General features: G+C 39.7%; 1 protein-coding gene across 1 annotated transcript in view; it reads left to right on the plus strand.

The window, feature by feature from the left end:
* ANK2 (ankyrin 2) overlaps positions 1-19,445 on the plus strand; it is a 130,393-nt gene that overhangs the window by 71,649 nt on the left and 39,299 nt on the right. Inside the window, exons 22-28 of the mRNA XM_054392352.1 lie at positions 1,446-1,518; positions 6,988-7,132; positions 8,967-8,978; positions 11,760-11,862; positions 12,465-12,568; positions 14,855-14,896; positions 15,614-15,649. Of these exons, the coding sequence (XP_054248327.1) occupies positions 1,446-1,518; positions 6,988-7,132; positions 8,967-8,978; positions 11,760-11,862; positions 12,465-12,568; positions 14,855-14,896; positions 15,614-15,649 (515 nt within the window). The remainder of the gene's footprint in view (positions 1-1,445; positions 1,519-6,987; positions 7,133-8,966; positions 8,979-11,759; positions 11,863-12,464; positions 12,569-14,854; positions 14,897-15,613; positions 15,650-19,445) is intronic.

Genomic DNA, 19,445 nt, shown 5'->3' on the forward strand with positions numbered 1-19,445 from the left:
ATGGCAACTCTACTCTTTATAATAATCTGTCACTATCTTATCGTATCCTATCATAATCAAGAATGCTGCCTTTGTCAGTTTGTTAGGAATAGAGAAGTATCAAACAGCATCAGGAAATATGTAGGAAGTTTTGTGCCACTAAACCTGTTTGGTGTCAATGGGCAGTTTCCAAAAGGCATAATGCATGAGGGACTTGGATGTGGCTGACATTAATTCTCCCCCAGATTGTTTTTTCTTTCACTACTTCTCCATGCAATGTTAATTCCTGCTGGGTAGACCCCACTCAAGATAGGGAGTGCAGTACCACCTCCGTGGGAGTTTCACAGCACACATGGCCTCCTGACATTTCTCTCCATGCCAAAGGGGCACATCTGCTCCTGCATACCTTAAAGGATGATGTGTTGACTCTTCCTCACAGCTCCCCAGTTCATCTGACTGGCTGCAGAACTGGGTGGAGCCAGAGAAATACAATCTTTTCTGTTGTGACTAATGCTGTTCTGATCCCTGCTCTTTTGGAAATCCTTTGTCTTCTGTGTTGTAACACAAAAGTTTCCTGCAGGCAACTTTTTCACACCTTGCACTTCCTACAGTTTCTCTCGTTTCTTCTCAGTTCTTCATCTCCTTCTCCTGGGTGTATCTGGATGCTAAAAGGATCTCCCCATTCTTGATTCAGCACCCCTGAACATATTCTATTTCCTCCTGGAAGTCATTTATGAAAATAAAATAATGAAAAAAAAAAATCTTCCAGCATTCTGCTCTGTACTCTGACACTTAAACAGTGTCCTCCCAGCAGTCCTTGGTCCACACTTGCCTTATATCACAATATTTTAAGCTTTTAAGTGCACAAAATATATCAGAATCTTCAAATAACTACCCCCCCCCCATGTGTATATGACTTGGAGGAATATACATGATTTATGGAAAAGATATCATTAGTATGCAGTGTAGTTACTTTTTTTTGGGGGGGGGGATGTTTTAAGTGATCTTTGTAAATCCTTCACATCTTCTTTCTGTTCAAGAATTTCACATAATTCATAACTTCATTTCAAATGCTTTACAATCTAATAATTTCCATATGTCACATACAACTTTCTGAAGCTCTTTTGTAGACATTACCTAATTCATTTAAAAATCATCTTGGAAGCATTGAGCTGAATTGTTCTACATGCACCATTTATAAATGAATTTGCTGAGAGCTTTCTTTGCTTTCTCTGACCAAATCATTATCTCTATTTTTTGTACTTTCCTGCCAGAATAAATGTTCCTTTACACAGCACTGAGAATAGGAGCTTCTGGAGGGAAGATGAAAAGTAAAGTTAGAGGAGGGGAAACACATTAAAATGTCCCACTGCTGTTGCTGTTGAAAACATCTTGCTGTAAGCTTTGCTGCTGCAAACTTTGCTGCTGCTTTTGGTGTTTGAGGATTGATGATTCTGTCTTTTCAGACTGTAACAGAGAAGCACAAGCTCAATGTACCTGAGACGATGACTGAGGTCTTGGATGTTTCAGATGAAGAAGGTGAGCAACTCTGTTAAGTTCCTATTCCATATTACTTACCTAATTTGTAATACAGGCTCAAGAGAGTGGCTTAAGCACTTTGACATCTTTATTCTGCAGTGCTTGAAAGGAAGTCCTATCTAATGGTCTCTTTTTAATGATGTAGTCATTATGGCATTTGAATAAAGGTGCCAAAAGTTGACCCAAACCAAAACCCTGAACCAAATCAACAAATGAGAACATTTCCCAACCCCAGATTTTAAAATATATATGCAGAGCTGTCCCACAGCTGGGTTTGACCCTCCCATGGAGAGGAATTTGAGCAGGAAATTTTTTGGATCAGTGCCACCTACTCCAGATACATATATCTAGGAGTTCTGCCTAACTAGAAACATTTGTGTAGGAAGATGCCTAAGGTGGAAGGTGGGGAGTGTTCCCTTGAGGGAGCTTTTGGCACACACCATGCATGGATACACACGGCATGACACAGAGTAACAACAGCCTAAGAAGTTTGGTGCTTGGGTTTCAGAGTCTACTGTATGTGCAGACAGAAAGTGTGTGTTCTGCTTAGCTAAGGCCTCAGGAAAGTGCTGGGAATATCTGGAGGGATTGAGAAAATGCTGTGGGTTTATGCAGCACAGAATTAAGGAAATAGCATAAAAACATCCCTTCTAAAAGTTCACAGATGCCTTCTTACAAATGTTACTGACAGTGGCACCTGAGAAATACACACACTTGCAAGGACTTCCTAAGATCTTTTGTATTCTTGGCAGTGTTAATTAACATTACAGAGGCTCATGCCATTTTATGGTTATTTTATTCCATGCAAATCATTTGAAGTCTAATTAGTGTTGACTACAACAAATAGTTGAGATTTATGAACACGGGTTACAGGGTTGGCTTTTCTCCTTTCGAAAGAACACAAATGCACTTGTGGTTCTAAATGGTACTGGAAGTTAATGGCATTCATGTTCCTAAACAGCTTGTATTGATTTTGAAATGGGTTTTGTGCTGATAAATGAGTTACACTCTTCAGAAAATAGGACGTTTAGAGTCAGATGCTACTTTTTTTTTCAATGCTTGCAAAGCTGCAAGCAAAAGCAAACAAGTGATTCAAAGGAAATTATTACCTGCTGCATCATGATCAGTGAAATGATTTCTCTCAGGCATGTTTTTTTGCTACATTTTCTCTGTTAGAAGAACATTGAACTACTTCTGTAATTATTGTGATAAGTGGCCTTTAAATTGGTTATAGCCTTATGTTCACTTCAAATTTCTCCCAATCTTCTGAACCACCATTTAACCATCTTTAAATCCACAAAGCCTAGTATGTCTGTCTGCTTCTAGAGGATTAATACAGGGTGTTCCTTTTTCTCAAACCCCTTCTGTGTTGTGCAGCCTTTAAACACTCTGATGATGAACGCTTCAGTGATGGTGAAGCTTATAGTGGCACAGGTGCTGTTAGCAGAATTTTGTGGAGTAAGACTTACTAATTTTCTCTTTTTAACTTGGCTTGTTTGGTTTATTTTTTGTGTTGAAACAACACAAAATGGCCTAATCTGGGTGCCTAACACTGCTCCTTTCCATTTCTTTTGAAGTGTGACTGGGTGTGTGTTTCCTGAAAGGTGGGAGGAAGAAAGGAAGCCAGACAATCCAAGATTTATTACCTGTATCTTGGATAATGTTGGCAGAACTTGCTGTGGCCATCCAGCATGACTAATGCTCTCCAGTGCTTTGAATTAACATTGTCTGCTTTCTATTAGCATCTGACACCACTTAGACACAGCCAGCAGACAGGACAGAGGTACTCCAGCACGTCACTGCTCAAGGCTAGTACTGAGAGTGCCACTGTGCTCCTGCTGCAGGTTTCTGGGCAGGTTGGTCACTCTTAAAGCACTTCATGCCTTTGCTCTTGTAAAATCTGTTTTGACAGGCAAAACACTCAGGATGTTGGGAGAATTCCTAACATGGATGGTACTTGTCTATCTGGGAGCAGAAAGACTACAGAACTTTTTAACAAAGAGGCTGAGCATTTTGGTGATGGTGTAGTCTTTACAAGAGGCTAGCAGAGAGGTTTCTGTAATGCTGTGTTCTTAGCTGCTTTAAAGGGTCACAATATATTCTGAAATCAAGTAACATGAGACAGTAAACCTGCCAGCTGTAGTTGTAGAGTCCTAAAACTGAACATGAAGAGCACTTGAGCAAGTATTTCAGGTCCCATTGCGGAGCCTGTCCATCACTGGTGATCAGTGTTTTGTTTTCTGCCTGGGAAACTGTTATACTGCATAATGATATGCTGTTACATTAATAATATAGTACTGATATTCCTAAAACAAATTCCAAATGCAGCAACCAGTCTTAGCAGTGTAAAATAAACTAGTCTATCAAATAACTCAACTTGGTATGTGAGACTCTGCACTGTGTAGCCTATTTTGAATGGACTGAGAGTTCCTCTAATTCTTCTTTAATTTTCACAGAGTATTTTTATTGTTAGCAATTGCAGTATTATTCAGAATTCTTTAGTTTTTTAGAATACCTGGGAAAAAAAATCCTTTGAACAGAACCAGATGATACTTTTTATTTAAAATTGCATTTGATTGTTTTTTTAAATTAGATTACTGGATTTTAGATGGTAAGTACCAGAGATAAGTACACAAGCAGGCGTGCTTCAGGGAAAGAGAAACACACACCAATAACAGACTAGATGAAACTGGACTCATAAGCTTCAGTGCAAGGAGCTAAGAAGAACTGAAAAAAATCAAACTTTATAAAATAGCAAAACCATTATTATACTAAAATGCTACTTCCTCTGTAAGCCTGTTGTGTGGTCCTACATGCATCACATATCCTGTGGCATTAATAAGACCTTTCCTGCTTTGTAATCATCAGGGAAAATGGTCCAGAAAGCAATTCCCAACTAATTCATACCTGATTGCATCAGTTTTCTGATTTAAAAGAAGACAAAAAAAAAAATCCATTTTATTATTGAAAAAAAGTTGTTTTCAGCATAGGGAAACTCTCAACAAAGAGAACTTTCAAACTGTCCTAGTAAGTCTGGCACAGCCATAGGCTCACAGAGAGATTTCTTTATAGACAGACACTCCAGTTGGGTTCAGGACTTTATTTCTAGCACTGTTGATGACTCCTAAATGAGTCTGTGGAAGTCACTCCAGTTATCTCACTCTTCCAGCTGCAGAAGTGGGTAATGATCAGCTGCTTTGCCCAGCACACTGGGAGCTGTGAAGAAAATGCCACATTTATCTGTTTACCTACCTTTGTAACTGCTTCTTTGGAACTAACTGGCCACCTAGTTATTGTTATGAATGTTGTTATTAGCTGGTAATGTGCTCTGGTACCCAAGAATATTCTTTTGTCCAAGTGTATTGCTTCATATTGGTGGTGACTGCAGCTTGCACTTTGGTAAGCACACCTCACTAGTATCTATAGCAGCAGTTCAAGCGGTGCTGAGATTTGCCAGTGACATTTTCAAAACCCACCTGGACATGATCCTGGGCAACCTGCTCTTGGTAACTCTGCTTTAGCAGGGTGGATGGACTAAATTTACAGGGTCCTTTCCACCCCCCACCATGCTGGGATTGTATGACACTCAGAGCGTGTGTGGGCCATTTCATAAAGGGTTGACTTTAGGGAAGGTGTTAGTGTGTTTTAGCCCATCAGGTAAACCTCTGAAGAGCTGTTGGTATCACTGAAAAAAGGAAATAGAACCTGAATAGAACAATAGGAGTGAAAATAGAAATTTGTGTGTGTGTGTATATATATATATATATATATATATATATATATTTTTTTTTTTTTTTTTTTTTTAAAGAATATAAATCCCTAAGTGGGTAGCTCATTGAAATCCACCTCTAAGTTCATAGATGCTCACTGCCAATCACAGGGCATCTCTGCCAGGGGCTGTATTTGTTACAAACTGCTCAGTAAGTGGTGAAAACTTCACTGTCATTAATTTGATGGGAAATGTGATGGCAGATGAATAGTTTGTAGCATGATTAAAAAGGATAATTTGTTGTACTGCCACAAACTCCCGTTTGGCAAGATCTGCTGTGCAGAGAAGCTGAAGGTGGTTTCCCCTCAGCAGATACCATGTCTGGGTATGTTTGAATTGCCTGGGACTCAGAATACAGCCATGGTAGGGCTGGTAGTGACACACTGTTACTGGCAGGATGAGTGAGCTTGTTCACTCCTAGTTCACTCCCTCCAGACTCGTATGCCAGTGAGTAACCTGCGCTACCAACAGATAAGCATCCTGGGGACACCGGGAAGTATCATGAATCATTTTATTGCTGTGTGCAGATGTTCACATTACAGACACAGCCAGTGTTACTTAGAGCTGTTATTGACAGTTCTTGGATGAGAGGCCAAAGCTGAAACGAGCAGAGTTCAGATAATTTTTTAGAAGGATGTGGGTGCAATGAAAGTGGTGGAGATTTTGCCTTTGTTTTGTTATAGATGGAATGGCTGGCATCATTATAAATACCTAGTTTGTTTGAAATACAACTTGAAATTCCTTTTGTTGTTTGATTAACTCCATTGCCTTAACATCTTCCAAGTTCCCTCTGAGCTCTGTGCTTTATAATGTGACATTCCCAGGAAACAGGAGGCATCATCTGTCAGAAGACAGGAAACATGCAATGATTAAATGCATTTTAGTGTTTGCTGTGAAACTGTGCCCAGTTTCTCCCTCTTCATGTGGGCAGATTCTTTTTTCCCCCAAGGCCTTTTGTTGTTATAGTGAAAAGATTTAGGCTTCCTTTTTACATCTAATATTTGTGTATTAAAAAAAGTTTACTTTTAGATGGCAAGTTACAAATATTTAATTTATTTATATGTTAAACATCAAGCTAGAACAACCAGCTTGCTTTGTTTCATGGAAACAAATACCAAAATTTCTTCAGTTAGTAGTCACCACCACTGCTATAGTTTGTAATACCCATATGTGTGTATGGGGTGATATAGATAGCAGCAGTAACAATAATTGTTTTTTGCAATTTTGCTTTATTAAGACATTCAATCACACAAGTGGCAACTGTCCTGATGCCCAGGTGAATTCTGTTTGCTCCAGCATGGATACCACTTATCACTTGCAGTTTTCAGCTGCAAACACAGATCTTACAGTCAAGTAATGAGTTATATTTAATTATAAGCTGTCAGGAGAGCTAACATGGACAAAGGAACAGAGAGACCACGATTTAAAGAGCAGCAATGACACTTCCTCTTTACCAGTATGTGCAACAGCAAACATGATTAATCACCTTGGCTTCAATGTGGTTTTATTTTATATTTTTAAAATACCTTGCTTGATGTGCCAGTTTGATTAAATACATTAATTGCTTGTTGTTTGCAGTGTTTCCTGAGTGGAAAATGCCTTCCTGTTTATTGTGCCAGCCAGTTGTGAGATCCCAGCATGTCAAAGCAATCAAACTCATGTGTCTGCTTATCTCTGTCCCTTCTGTGATTGGTTTAAAGGTGATGACACAATGACAGGAGATGGAGGAGAGTACCTGAGGCCAGAAGATCTCAGAGAACTTGGAGATGACTCTTTGCCAAGCAGCCAGTTCTTAGATGGTATGAACTACCTAAGGTACAGCTTGGAAGGAGGACGATCTGACAGGTATTTGCCTGGGCACTTATCTTTCCTTGCAGTAATTCTGCACACACTTTGTTGCAAATGTCTGAAATCCCTTTCTCAGGGCCCTACACTCAAGGGAAAGATGGGATGCACTTGTCAGTGTTTCTTTATTGGGTTTATCAGTGTGGCAGTGGCCACTTTGTGGGAAGAAAGTGTGTCCAGGAGGAATATTTCCCAACCAGTCCAGAAATGATTAGTGCCATTTGGCACTAATACTGTACTCATAGTCTAATGAAGCATTTGTGATCCTTACTTGGGTCTTGAACAGGCATAGTTTGCTCTATTGTCTGGGTGGCCAGGCTGTCTAGGCAAAGGGCTTGTGATCATTCCCATCTCCTCCTTCCCTGAGTCAGAGAGATGGGTGAGCAGGGTATTTTAGCATTAGGTGAGCTGGCTTTTTAGAGTAGTTTGCTGGCTAAAGACATAAGGAAAGGAGCAAGAGATTTGGACTGGCAGTGAGTTTACTGTCAGCAGGCACATGGCTGTTTCATCATGGCTGAATTAGCAGGAAAGAATGATTTTTCTACTGCCAGCACAGTATTTTAAATAAAGAACAATCCAGAAAACTTACTGATTGGCTTCTATCTAACAAGTTGAACTTAAGCCTAGATGGATTTGTGGAATAATAATGCCTGTAGTTTTAATCTTTTTTGTAATGCTTTTTCATTTCATTTTAGAGAATGTCACTATAGTCTACAAAAACAAAAACTACAGAGATCCCTTTTCAAACTGACAGTCTTTACTAGTGAGCATTAATGTGGATTCAAAGTGGCAGATGAACACCCACAGCTACAGTTTAGAACAGGCTACCCTAATTCCTGCTCGGAAGTGACACTTTCTAGTGTAAACCAGTCATGGCTCCAGACTTACTGCCTTTAGAATGGGGTTCACTAAAGGGAAAAAAAAAAAAAAGGAAGAGCTGAGGTCTTGGCAACAGAGAGGATTTTTAACTTACCTCGTTTTCCAGCCTTGATTGTTATTCTGGCAGCATTTTGGAAGCTGAGTGGGATCAGTAGGATCTGTTCAGTTTACCCCAGCAGGCCATGAATTGCCTCTGGAACAAAGGATGTCAGGAAGCAGTTGGGGTTGCCTCGCAGCATGTGTAAATCCCACATCATTCAGGTCTTACAAGCTTGGAGCCTTTGCTGGTCTGTAGAGAGCTCCAGTGAATCTACTGAAGACAAAGTGACTGTGTGGCTTTTTACGTCTCAGAGGATGTTTAGGGACTACATCAGAATGCTTAAGAATCAAAACCTTTTATCACAGGCTTTCAATGATAACAAAGCATTTATTGTTTTAGTTTTAAGATGCTGTCTAGGACTGGATGTGCAGCAAGTGTCAATCCAGTTTCTAGAGTACTTTAGCTTTTAGATACTGACAGTGGATTTCAGTAGATTGCCACTGACACGTAACTGGTGTGTTTTATTCTGTGTTGTGTGAAAACTTTCACAACCTATAGCAAGCATGATTATGTGGAAATGAAGCAATATTATAAAGGAAGGAACAAACAGGAAAAAGTCCATCTTTCTAACTCCACAGTCTCATTTTTCTCTCACTGCCAGGTTACTGGTTCTAAGAATTTTCACAGACTGCTTAAATTATTCTGCTTCTGCTTTAATGTAATTTTCATTGCATTATACCCACTTTGGTTTTTTCAAGAAACTCAGTAAAGCAAAATGGTATCAGCAGTCTAGACTCATGTAATCTTATGCATTAAACAATTTGATTTGAAAACATCTCTTTTTCTTTTGTAACCACCTTCCCTGTTTATTTTATTTCTCTCTCCCCTTCATTCTCTTTCGTATGCTTTCGTTAGCACCATGCCCAGGTAGGTATTACACAGCATGAGAACATGTTGTCTCTCTGCCCCTCTATGGCACCTGTCTCTACTCATCCATTTTGGAGGCCTGCTGTATGCTGGGAAGTTGATTTGGAGAACCAAATGAAGAATGCTGCAGTTGGAAACAGTTACAGTCTCAAATGAGCATGCTACGTAGTGGTGAATAGTACTATGCTGTTAACTAGAGCCAACAGTACTCCTGGCTAGAAAATGCTGCTCCTACTTTCTGGATCCCACCTGGGCTTTATTCAGGGCTTAGAAAAGGTGGGTGATACGTGGCTGTGCATTACCTAACACAGGCACAACACACTCTCAGGTTCAGGAGCTTTGTAGCATCCCTGGGTTCCACAGTTCAGTCTCAGGGGCAGAGCAAAGTGCTGGTGACCCCACAACCTCTGTGACTTCAGCTTTTACAACTAGATTTGGAAAGAATCTGTATTTAGATGTCATTTTTTTCTCTGCAATTTAGGGATTTTTTTTTTTTTACAGGATTTCTGGAGATTTATTACAATAACAAGTTGTTCTGTTCAGTGCCACTACTATTCCTCCTTACCTGGACTGTCATTTCAGTCTGAAATAATTCTAAGTCTCAGAAACACAAACCTTTTAACTACTGGTTTGCTCTTCATTTAGCTGTTACAGAAAAGGGACACTGTCCTCTGAACACTAGCTTTGAAATGAAGTATAGTAGGAATTTCCTCATTTACTGCAGGCTTCAGCCATGCCTGTGCTGCTAGATAAAGTTCATACCCTCAATGTCTTGGATAGTTACTGGTGCTTACATATAGCTACTACACAGTGGGTATGCACTGGGATATGTGCAGTGGTGGGAGGTGCAGCTCCAGGTACTTGCAGGAGCATATGGACAAAATCACCAGGGAGATAACCAGTCAGATCTAGTACAAACATCCTTTCATGCAGTATCTACCCAGGACCTGATTTGAGCTGCCTAGCAGAACCTACAGCTTGGATGGTGAAGCTCTCACAAGCATTGCATGGTGCAGCACAGCAGCCCTGGAGGTGTCAAATGTTGCAATGGAGAATGATGGGAAATGGGGTCTGCTACTGAGGCTTATAGTTCCAAGAGCCAGTGTTCACTGAAGTGTTGCTGTTATGGACAAGTGAGGTGTACTCTGCCTGCCCAATTCACACTAAAATATTTCACCAAAATGCTCTTAGTCCAGATTCCCTTTCAGAACTATTTTCTGACTTTTAGGATGAACTTCTCTCCCTAAACAAATGTTGTTTTAATCAGAATGTTATTCCAGAAATGCTTTATTCCAATAATGCCAGCCTTACATGTCTCATTTCTTCCACTTGTCTAAGTGAAAGACATCTCCTAACATGTAAGAGAGAGAATTTATTATTGTTGTTTTCCCTCAAGACTTCCCTAGTGCTGATACTTGTGCAATAAGTATCTTTGCTTTCAACTTTTGCGCAATCCATCTAGTACACTAAATAGGCCATTGGTGTAAATCAGTGATCAGTAGCACTGATGATTTTTCAGTTTCATATATTTCTAATAAAAATAAGATAACTGCTTCTAAAAATGGATCAAAAGTTGAGTGAATGTAGCTATTGTTGAAAAAGGCTAAGTGGTCTGAACCAGATGGTGAAATACAATTTCCAACTAGACCTGCATTTAAAGCCCCTTGAATCTCATGTCCATAACTTACACCTGACTTTTTTATGGCTAACTGCTGAAAATGAATTATCCCTTAAAAATCTGTGCCTAGATAAATGGCCTATTGTTCTGATCCAGTGTGTTAGTCATTATGACTAACTACTCCTGAACGTGTAAGCCATGAAAATGAAACTGCTTCCCTCAGTTCTACGTACTATATACCTCAAGATAAGGAACAACATCACAGAGTACACATACAACCTCTGAAGGGGGTTGACCTGTTTGAAGAAATCATTAATGCTGCTGCTAGTAAATACTTAACAGACAAAACTGGTGTTTGGTAGCAGAGACCCCGTTTACCTCACTGTGTCCTTCTGTGGTGCCTTATTTGTCCTTTCTCGCTTTTTGCTAGTGGATACTGCAGTTACGTTGTGAGCCAGTGCTTCAAAGCAGCTTATTTACTGCCTTGCATCTCATTGCTACAGCAACCAGCATTCTGCAGAGCTGTGTGTACTTGCAGAGAGAACAGTGCTCACAGTTGGGCTGCCTCTAAAGATGCTGTTGGCATACAGAGAAAGAGTTTTGTTTTACACGCGAGCTTGCGGCTGGCCACAATTCACCTTGCTGCGTGTACCTTCCAGGGGACAGTGTCAAGCTTATTTACAGTTTTAAGGGGAGAGTAGATCACAACAAAGCTTCAGAAAATGTCATTTCAGCTTTTCTTCAGGTGTCAGCCCTCTGGTTTTCCATAGTGGTTCACTTGTGTGATGTAGCAGGAGACATTAACTTTTCCGAAGAGCCTTACTTAGAACGAATTCATACTCTTTATTATAAAGAGTCTATTGTGCCACAAAGCCAAGTATAAAGTGAATAGAAGATAAACTGTCATCTGGATTAATCTCTAGGTTCTGCAGTTTGAAGCAAGTCAGTCACTCAAAAGCCTTTGTGGCCTTGGTCAGACAGGCAGTGTAAGGCAGATGTACAAAGCCCTGTTTTCCCTCGTGACTGTTATCTGCTCCCCCTGGAAGCTGCATCATAGTGCTAATGGCACGCTTTTCTCATTCTCCCACTCCATCTGTCATGCCACCTTCCCAACATCACCTGTACTGCTGATACATTGCTATGGCATCCTACCAACCTACCAGCCTGCGGTCCTTCAGTTCAGACAGGTCCCACACGTTGAGCCATGCCTCCTACCTGAGGGACAGTGCCATGATCGATGACACGGTGGTAATCCCCAGCCAGCAGGTAAGCAAACCTCTCAAGTTCGCTTCTCGGTTGGATACATCTGGAAATAGAGAAAAGCTTACAGTTTAGATTGTGCTAATGATACAATGTTGTGTGTGCTGGTTTATTTTAATAGAAAAACTAATGTTGTTGATGTTCTATGGCATTTTATGCTGTGCAATATGAAATGCTATTCCAAGACAAATGGATGAGCTGTGTGAGTATAGAAGATTGAGAATGTTCTCAATCTTAACTGATTTTTGAATGATGCATACAGCTGTTGGGCTAAATGTTGAGGTGATCTAATGAACTCAAGGCTGTTGTCCTCAAAGATACCACCCTCAGCCATGCTAGTAGTTAAAAAAGATTTAGGAAGTGCCACTTTGGTAAATCACAGCTTTTATTTCACTGTGGGACCACTAACATGTAATTACTTGGAGCAAGCACAAAACATTACAATAAGGGGTTTCTAATCTCTTAATGCTATTATTATTACTTCTTTGTTTTGTTTGTAAAGGAAGTGTAAATGCTTTAAGCACTACTATGCAAAATACATCTTCTTATTGTTTGGTTGATGAATTGATTTTTACTGTGGTAAAAAGGAGGGTTTTTTGCTTACCAAGGTAACGACTCTGGCCAAAGAAGCTGAAAGGAATTCATATCGCTTAAGCTGGGGCCCTGAAAACTTGGACAATGTGGCTCTTTCTTCCAGCCCTATTCATTCAGGGTGAGTGTATCTATTAGCATTGTACTAAAAACCAGAGAAACAGAATACCTGCAGTGGCAGCAGCTTCAGCTCTTGCTTAACTAGGAGTTGTATTTTAGTTCACTGTCTCCTAGGGCTGTCAATAAACTGTTATGTTCTCTTGAGCTGTCACTGTTAATCCAGGCTATCCACTGAAATCCCTGCAAGCCAGCGAGCTTTCAGTCAGGCTCCAGAGGAAGGAGTGAGACAGTTGACATAGACACACGTGTATTTCTGTGAATTTATGGGAAAACAAATATAGGGCCTTTAAAAAGTTAGTAATAATTGAGACCAAGGGGGCGTAAGCACTCCAGCTGGTGAGTATGTCCTGTGCTAGTGAAGTGGATTAGGTAAGCACCAACTCTATTTGTTGCTCATGATTACTAAATGAGAAACCCAGGATTTGAAATTGCATGAGCAGTGTTACAGGCAAGCAAGCTCAACACCATGTTCTTCAAACAGGTTTGGCCACTGTTCATGTGTTCTCACACTGACACCTTGTAAGCATTTGCATTTAGGCAATCTCAGTTCAAAATGGAGAGGTGAAAGCACAGGTCCAGACAAAAATTTACACTTACAGAGCTTATCCTGATGGACCTCAAAATCTGTCAGTGCATTTGTCTGAAGTGCTCTTACTTTGTTTTAAATAATTTTATCCTGAATTCTATGCAAGTAACCACAGAGTCCCATTTGGAATGACAGCCAGAAGAGGATCACTATTGTGAGAACTGTGACTGCAAACTCATTTGTGACATACAGGAGAAGTTAGTTAGCTGTAGTAGGGTAGTTGGCTGTGACCAGTGTTGTTTGGATTTGCTTTTCTTGAGCTCTAAAACTAACAACTTAAATGAAAATGCTTGATGCGTCCAGTATGTGTGTGTTTATATATATCAGTATGTCAGCTTTCAGATGGTTTTGGTGGTTTATTCTAACTCTAAATAGTTGACAGACTTTTCCCAAAGGATGTATTACTTTAGATTCTTAGAAAGGCAGGTCTTCCTAGTGACTGCAGAGGATGAAGTAAATGCTTCCTAGAGGAGTGATATTTATTTCTTGGACGTGCAATAATGTTGTGTTTTTATTTTTAAAAATATTAGTGGAATTTACATCTTTTTGGATGACCAGGATGCTAGTGGTGGGATAAGAATAGCTGATTTTAATTGGAGCAATGCTCTCTGCAGCCTTATACGAAACAGTAACATTTAAGATAACATAAATTACTATCTTTCTATGTATACCAACTAAGTTTCCACTAAAGATTGTACCAAAGAAATGTATGATAGTGATTATTCAGCCTGGTCATTTTACACAGCTAACAGGTTCTGAATAGTGGCTGAAGGAAATTCCTGGACTTAAACTTCCTTTCAGCAAATCAGATTTGCTTCCCCTGGCAAATCTGATGTTCCGTATTGAGCAAAGTTAAGGATGTCTGGATATGCCACAAAGTTTGGGTGTTAAATATCTAATAAGACATAGTTTTATCACTTTTAGATGGTATTAGGTATAATTTCCTACTGAGGTGTTATGTAGGAATTAGTTCTGTCTCTCCTACATGCAAATGAATTTCACAGTTTTAATCTCATACCTCACAATATCCTGTTGTGGAAGAACACATTTTCCTTAAGCTGGAAGGCAAAACCCCACTGAACTGAAACATTTCACTTGCAGCATTTAGATGTTGGTTGACAGTATCATGTTCTTACGTCTCTATCACCCACAGTAGTTAAGCATGAATAGGAAAGATAAGGCTGCCTGCAAGAATATAAATTATGTACAAAATGATGTTGTTTTCATATCAGGGTACTGGTGATACAGTGGAAAAAAAAAGTTCACATTTTAATTGTATTTCTAAGAATTTTACTGACAAACAGGTAAAGGCTGGGTAGATGAGAGAGGAAAATCTGACATATTGTCAGGACCTGGCACTGGGAGGAGGAAGCTTTGAGTTCATGCTTTGATATTAACTTGTATTTGTGTTCTGGAGCAAGAGATGCAGCAGCTCTGCAGTCTTCCCAATTGATTTGCTCATGGTAGAACTTCTGTTTAATGAAAGATACTGATTTGTTGTATATAATTTGATGAAGTTCCTATTTGACTAATAGATTATCCATGTCTGTCAGTATTTGTGTGAGACAAAATGAAACAGTTGGGATGATGCTAATGAAAATCACCTCTCTGGAAGTTGTTGCTTCCACCAATGAAAGAGGGAGAAGGATGAGGGAGTGGGCAGCTCAAACTGTGACAAATAATGTGAATTATCATTCTTAGCTGCATGTCTGGCAAAAAGGAGGCTGGATCCTTGCTAACAAGGTAAACAAAATATTTCAAGTGTTGTATATTGACTCCATAATATTATTTTCCGTAATGTGAAATTCATTTCCTGGAAATAGTTATGGAAACAGGACCTGGCAGCGACCAGCTGATAGTCACTTCTAAAATCTGAGAGTCTGAATGATGGCAGATTCTGCTCTAGCCTTTATCACCTTTATTTAGAAAGCTACAATAAGGAAAACAGCAGCTGTGTTTCACTAATAGCAAATGGCTGCTTGTGTGAGTGGAAGAAAATGGCAGTAGAGGTATAGGAAATAAAGGGTGAGATCAGAAAACTAACTGGCTGTGTGACATGTTACTAAGAGCCTGAACAGGCTGAACTGAAAGTCTGGAATTTGTCATTCTGCTGTGTGAAACAAAAGGAGGACAAGAAACATGTTGGAATGAAAGGGAAGACAGAGGACAGAATGTATTGACAGGAAAGTTGAAGCAATTTGAAATGGTGTTCTCAGAAGGACTGGCTGAATTACCTTAGATACCTGGCCCTTTGGTACACTATAGCCAACCAAGGATGTTTAGGCTTATTTTCCATACTCACTCCTACCTCCTCACATGTAATGAATATGCATATATATGTTCGTATGTTTAATTTAGAAACCTGTTCATTTTTCCAATATTTCAGTATTTCATTTAACTCATTCTTTTTTTTTTCCCTTTCTTTTCCTTTTTGATGTTTAAACATCTATTCTATTGCAGATGCTCTTCTCCATGTCTTGATCATGACAACAGCAGGTGAACTTCTGCATAATTTCTTTCTTTAATACATTGCACTTTTCTTACCCACCCTATTTATCCTCCTCTCTTACCTCACTTCAGGATGCTTTAGTGTTTTGATAGTGCATGATAGCCAGAGAGTAAAAACTCTGCTTTGACTAAGAGTAACAGTGCCACATGGTCCTGTTTCCATTATGAAGTGTCCCCTGTCTGCTGTGTCCTCTGTAAGAAGAGAGGACTGGACACAAGTCCACCGCAAAAACATCTGAACAAAGCTCCTTATACACTCCTAGACTGTTTTAACCATTGACTTAATTAACAATACATTTTCTCTGTTGTGGTATGGCTTAATATTATTATAAGGGAGGAAATCCCCTCAAATAATTCAATGCAAAGCACTGTAGAAAGATGTAATTGCAACTGTTGTATTACAAAGTGGGCCTTTGTCTGACTTGTCTATACGAAGAATACTGCAGAGCCCCTGCCTGGGCCATGTTTCCCAGTTTGTGCCACCACATTGGAACTAGCAGAATAACAGCACAGACCCAGCAGATTTGGGGTTTCCTGCCACATGCATTTTTTGTAACCTCAGTTAATCACTGGCACACTGCATCCTGCACAGAACACCTGAAGTGGTACCTTCCCAAAGGAGATTTATCTTCACTTGCAAACTGACTGTTGGCACAATAGCTCTCCACCTCCTTTAACATAACCATAGCAAGGTAAAAATCTTAAATGTTCAGCTGTGCAAAATTATTAAATGGTTAAATAGACTCCTGAGCTACAAGCCCTATCTTTTTAGGTCATGTCACTCAATGTCTCACTAATGCAGTGAAGAGAATGTTACCATAAGTTAATACTCGAGTGGTTTCTTGTGTAGGATCATGTTTTTTGTCCTCCTGGAATGTGTATTCTGCCTTGTTTATGTATGGCATAGCTGCAGCCTGATGGAAAGCACACTGAGGTAGTTGATTGAGTCGCTGTTGACTTCAGTGGGAGCTGGATCAAGGCCTTTCTCTTAATTTCACACTCTCTGTCAGTTTTCCTTCTCCAGCTGAACACTGTACAATGGCTGAAGCACCCTGATTGATTGTTTCTGCTTCGTCACACTGCGACTAACACTGAATGCTGCTAGCTCCTTGTTTCCCAGTTTCTTTAACACTTAAGATAATGTACGCAGGAAAGTTCTTCAATGTGTCTACAGTGGATGTGCTCTATTAGAGCTTTTTGTTTCCTGCTACCTGATGAGAGCATGTGTGCCTGCCTCCAGCCAGTCTGAAAGAGCAATCACAGCTGAACTGAGCGTGTGGAAGTGATGTTTTGCCGACTCTGGTTTGGTGTGTTCAAGAACTGTTGCCTGTTCTAGAGAGGCACCTGATGATGCTAGGCTTGCATGGCTCTTCAGATGATCTTGTGTTTGAGTGCCAATGTGCTTGCTTCTGCAGCCACCTGAAACTGGGACTCTTCTGCAAGGCTAGTTACATAACAGTGGCTCTCCACAAATCACACTATAAGTATCTTTTCTCACCTCCCCAGGGCTGACACCTCCAGGTTTTGTTTGATTTGTTCTTACTGCTATTATCTTTCCAATGAGCATAAATCTAGAATAAAACCAAGTTAATCCCACATGATTAAAATCAGCAAAAGGAATAACTCAAGCCTCAGATCTGCAATACAAATATGACATGAGCAGACAGAACTTTTTGTAAGGTGGATAAATCCAGGGCATATAAATTGTCTGTGCTTTGTTCTGGTGCAGCCATTAGAAAACCCATGGCTGTTTGCTCTACTCTCTGGGGCAGACATGGAAACAGCCTGAAAGACTTAGGGGCCTTTTTTAGATGTCCTCAACCAGGAGGATGCTGTAAGACAGTGTTACCTTGATAGAGTTACCTTTCACATGGCAAGTATGTAATTTTTAATTACTCTTAAACAGAATTAAATAGCCTTTGTAATTGATGAGTAAGAATTGCTAAATTAAAGGGAAATTGGTTGATGCTTGATCTAACTGATAACCATACATTTAATGAAGCATGTGTAGACTCCCTCTGCAGTCTGTAACTCATTCCTAGAACAGAACTGCTTTTATTAATTTTTTCTCTAAATTAAAAAATAATATTTTTTTTTAAAAAATCTTGATTTCCTTTTCTCTTTAAAAGAGAAAAGGAAATGCTTTCCCAAACCTAATTAGTTTACTGACATAGCTATTCTATTGGACTGCCACCTTACTAATTTCAGGAAAGCTCTGAATCGATCCAATTTGCAGGCCTGTCAGGGTCACACATCTGTGCCATGGATCATTTCTATTGGAACCTCACTGGCAGGAAATGAAACTTAGTCAGAGGCTTAGTGCTGAGAAAAGATCATCTCATTGCTGCCCTAGTCACCCTTGACACACAAATTTTGACTTTGCTGCTTTAACCTCTCATCTGCTCGAACTTTGAATCCTCACTTAACTGAAATATGAGTTCTTGCTGTGGTTTGCCAAGATAAACTGAAGTCAGTGGTAAAGAAGAATGCTTCCCCTGTATATAGTCAAAGGACATATAAAACATGTTCTGAAATACCTTTGCTGATGAAAAATTCACATAGTTTTGATGCACTGTTTGATCCCTCAGTTGACTTAGTTTGCCCACCTTTGTTTTAAGTGACTTGTGAGAATCTTTTCCTACTTACCAGCTGTCTAAAAGTTTTCTCCCTCTCCTCAGTTTTACTTCATTTCTTCATAGTTCATCCCTGTAAGGTTTTCCTCCCCCCCATTACACCGCTTTTTAACCCCTTCTGAAGGCTGTAGCTAGTCTATCTACATGGAGTTTTCCTGTAAGTTATTTTGTTATTTTTAACATACTAAATTACCACAGAAGCATGTAAGGCACATTCAAGGACTGATTAGGTGCCTCTCAGGGCTGGTAGAGCAAAGCATTGTCTCTTTCCATGCAACAAGAGAAGCACTCCTGCACCTCAGCTTCAGGGAGTCTATGTGATGTTAGGGTTATCCATATGCTAGGCTCATGCATTAATTTCTTTTTGACTGTGGCAAATTGTAATGAAAAGGTTCCACTTTCCCAGGGTGATGACTCAGTTGGCCAACTATTCCTCCTAGCTTGTTTTTTTGAATCTGAGCACAGTCTTAACATCTGGTAAAAGAAACATTAGGGAGAGGAAAAATCATGTGCGTGGGCAACAAAATAATTAATTTGCATTTTGCATTTCCTTTATATTAGTCATACAGTTTTTTCACTTTCTTAAATGTGTATTTCAGAAAGCAGATTTCATGTCATGAGTTAGTTTAGTATGAATTATTTGTATATTGAGATACACTCCTTCAAAAAGGCAAAGCTTTCCCAGTCCTGGAACATGGAACAGCAATGGCACTATCCAGATGCCCTATTGTGCAGCAAGTAGGCACAAAATGCTTTGTTGTCATCAACTACAATTTAAAAAAAAAGTTGGCTACATATCCAAAAGTATCTGAAATGTGCTGATTAAAAAAAAATATATTGGATTAAATAAGTACATGAAAAAATGTAACAAAAGGTTAGGAAATAAGAGAGTGGTGCGGTGAGAAAGAGGCTGTCTGTACATTGTGCCAGCTCTACAAGCCCTGCATCAGGGTACTGTCCTTTCAGACTTTATGCCCCAGCTCTGAAGCTGAGGAATTTTCCCCCTTCAGTTTCTTTTGTACTATATTAAAGCAAGTCCTCCAACAGGTGTTCTCTGGAAATGCCATAGTAGTATATAGCTGCCTCTGTGAGCTGGCTGCTCCCTGGGTAGTATGCCAGCTGGCACTAATCTTTCTGTGCTGTCCTTGTAC

The sequence above is a fragment of the Indicator indicator genome, chromosome 25 (assembly GCF_027791375.1).
Source record: "Indicator indicator isolate 239-I01 chromosome 25, UM_Iind_1.1, whole genome shotgun sequence".
Lineage (NCBI taxonomy): Eukaryota > Metazoa > Chordata > Aves > Piciformes > Indicatoridae > Indicator > Indicator indicator.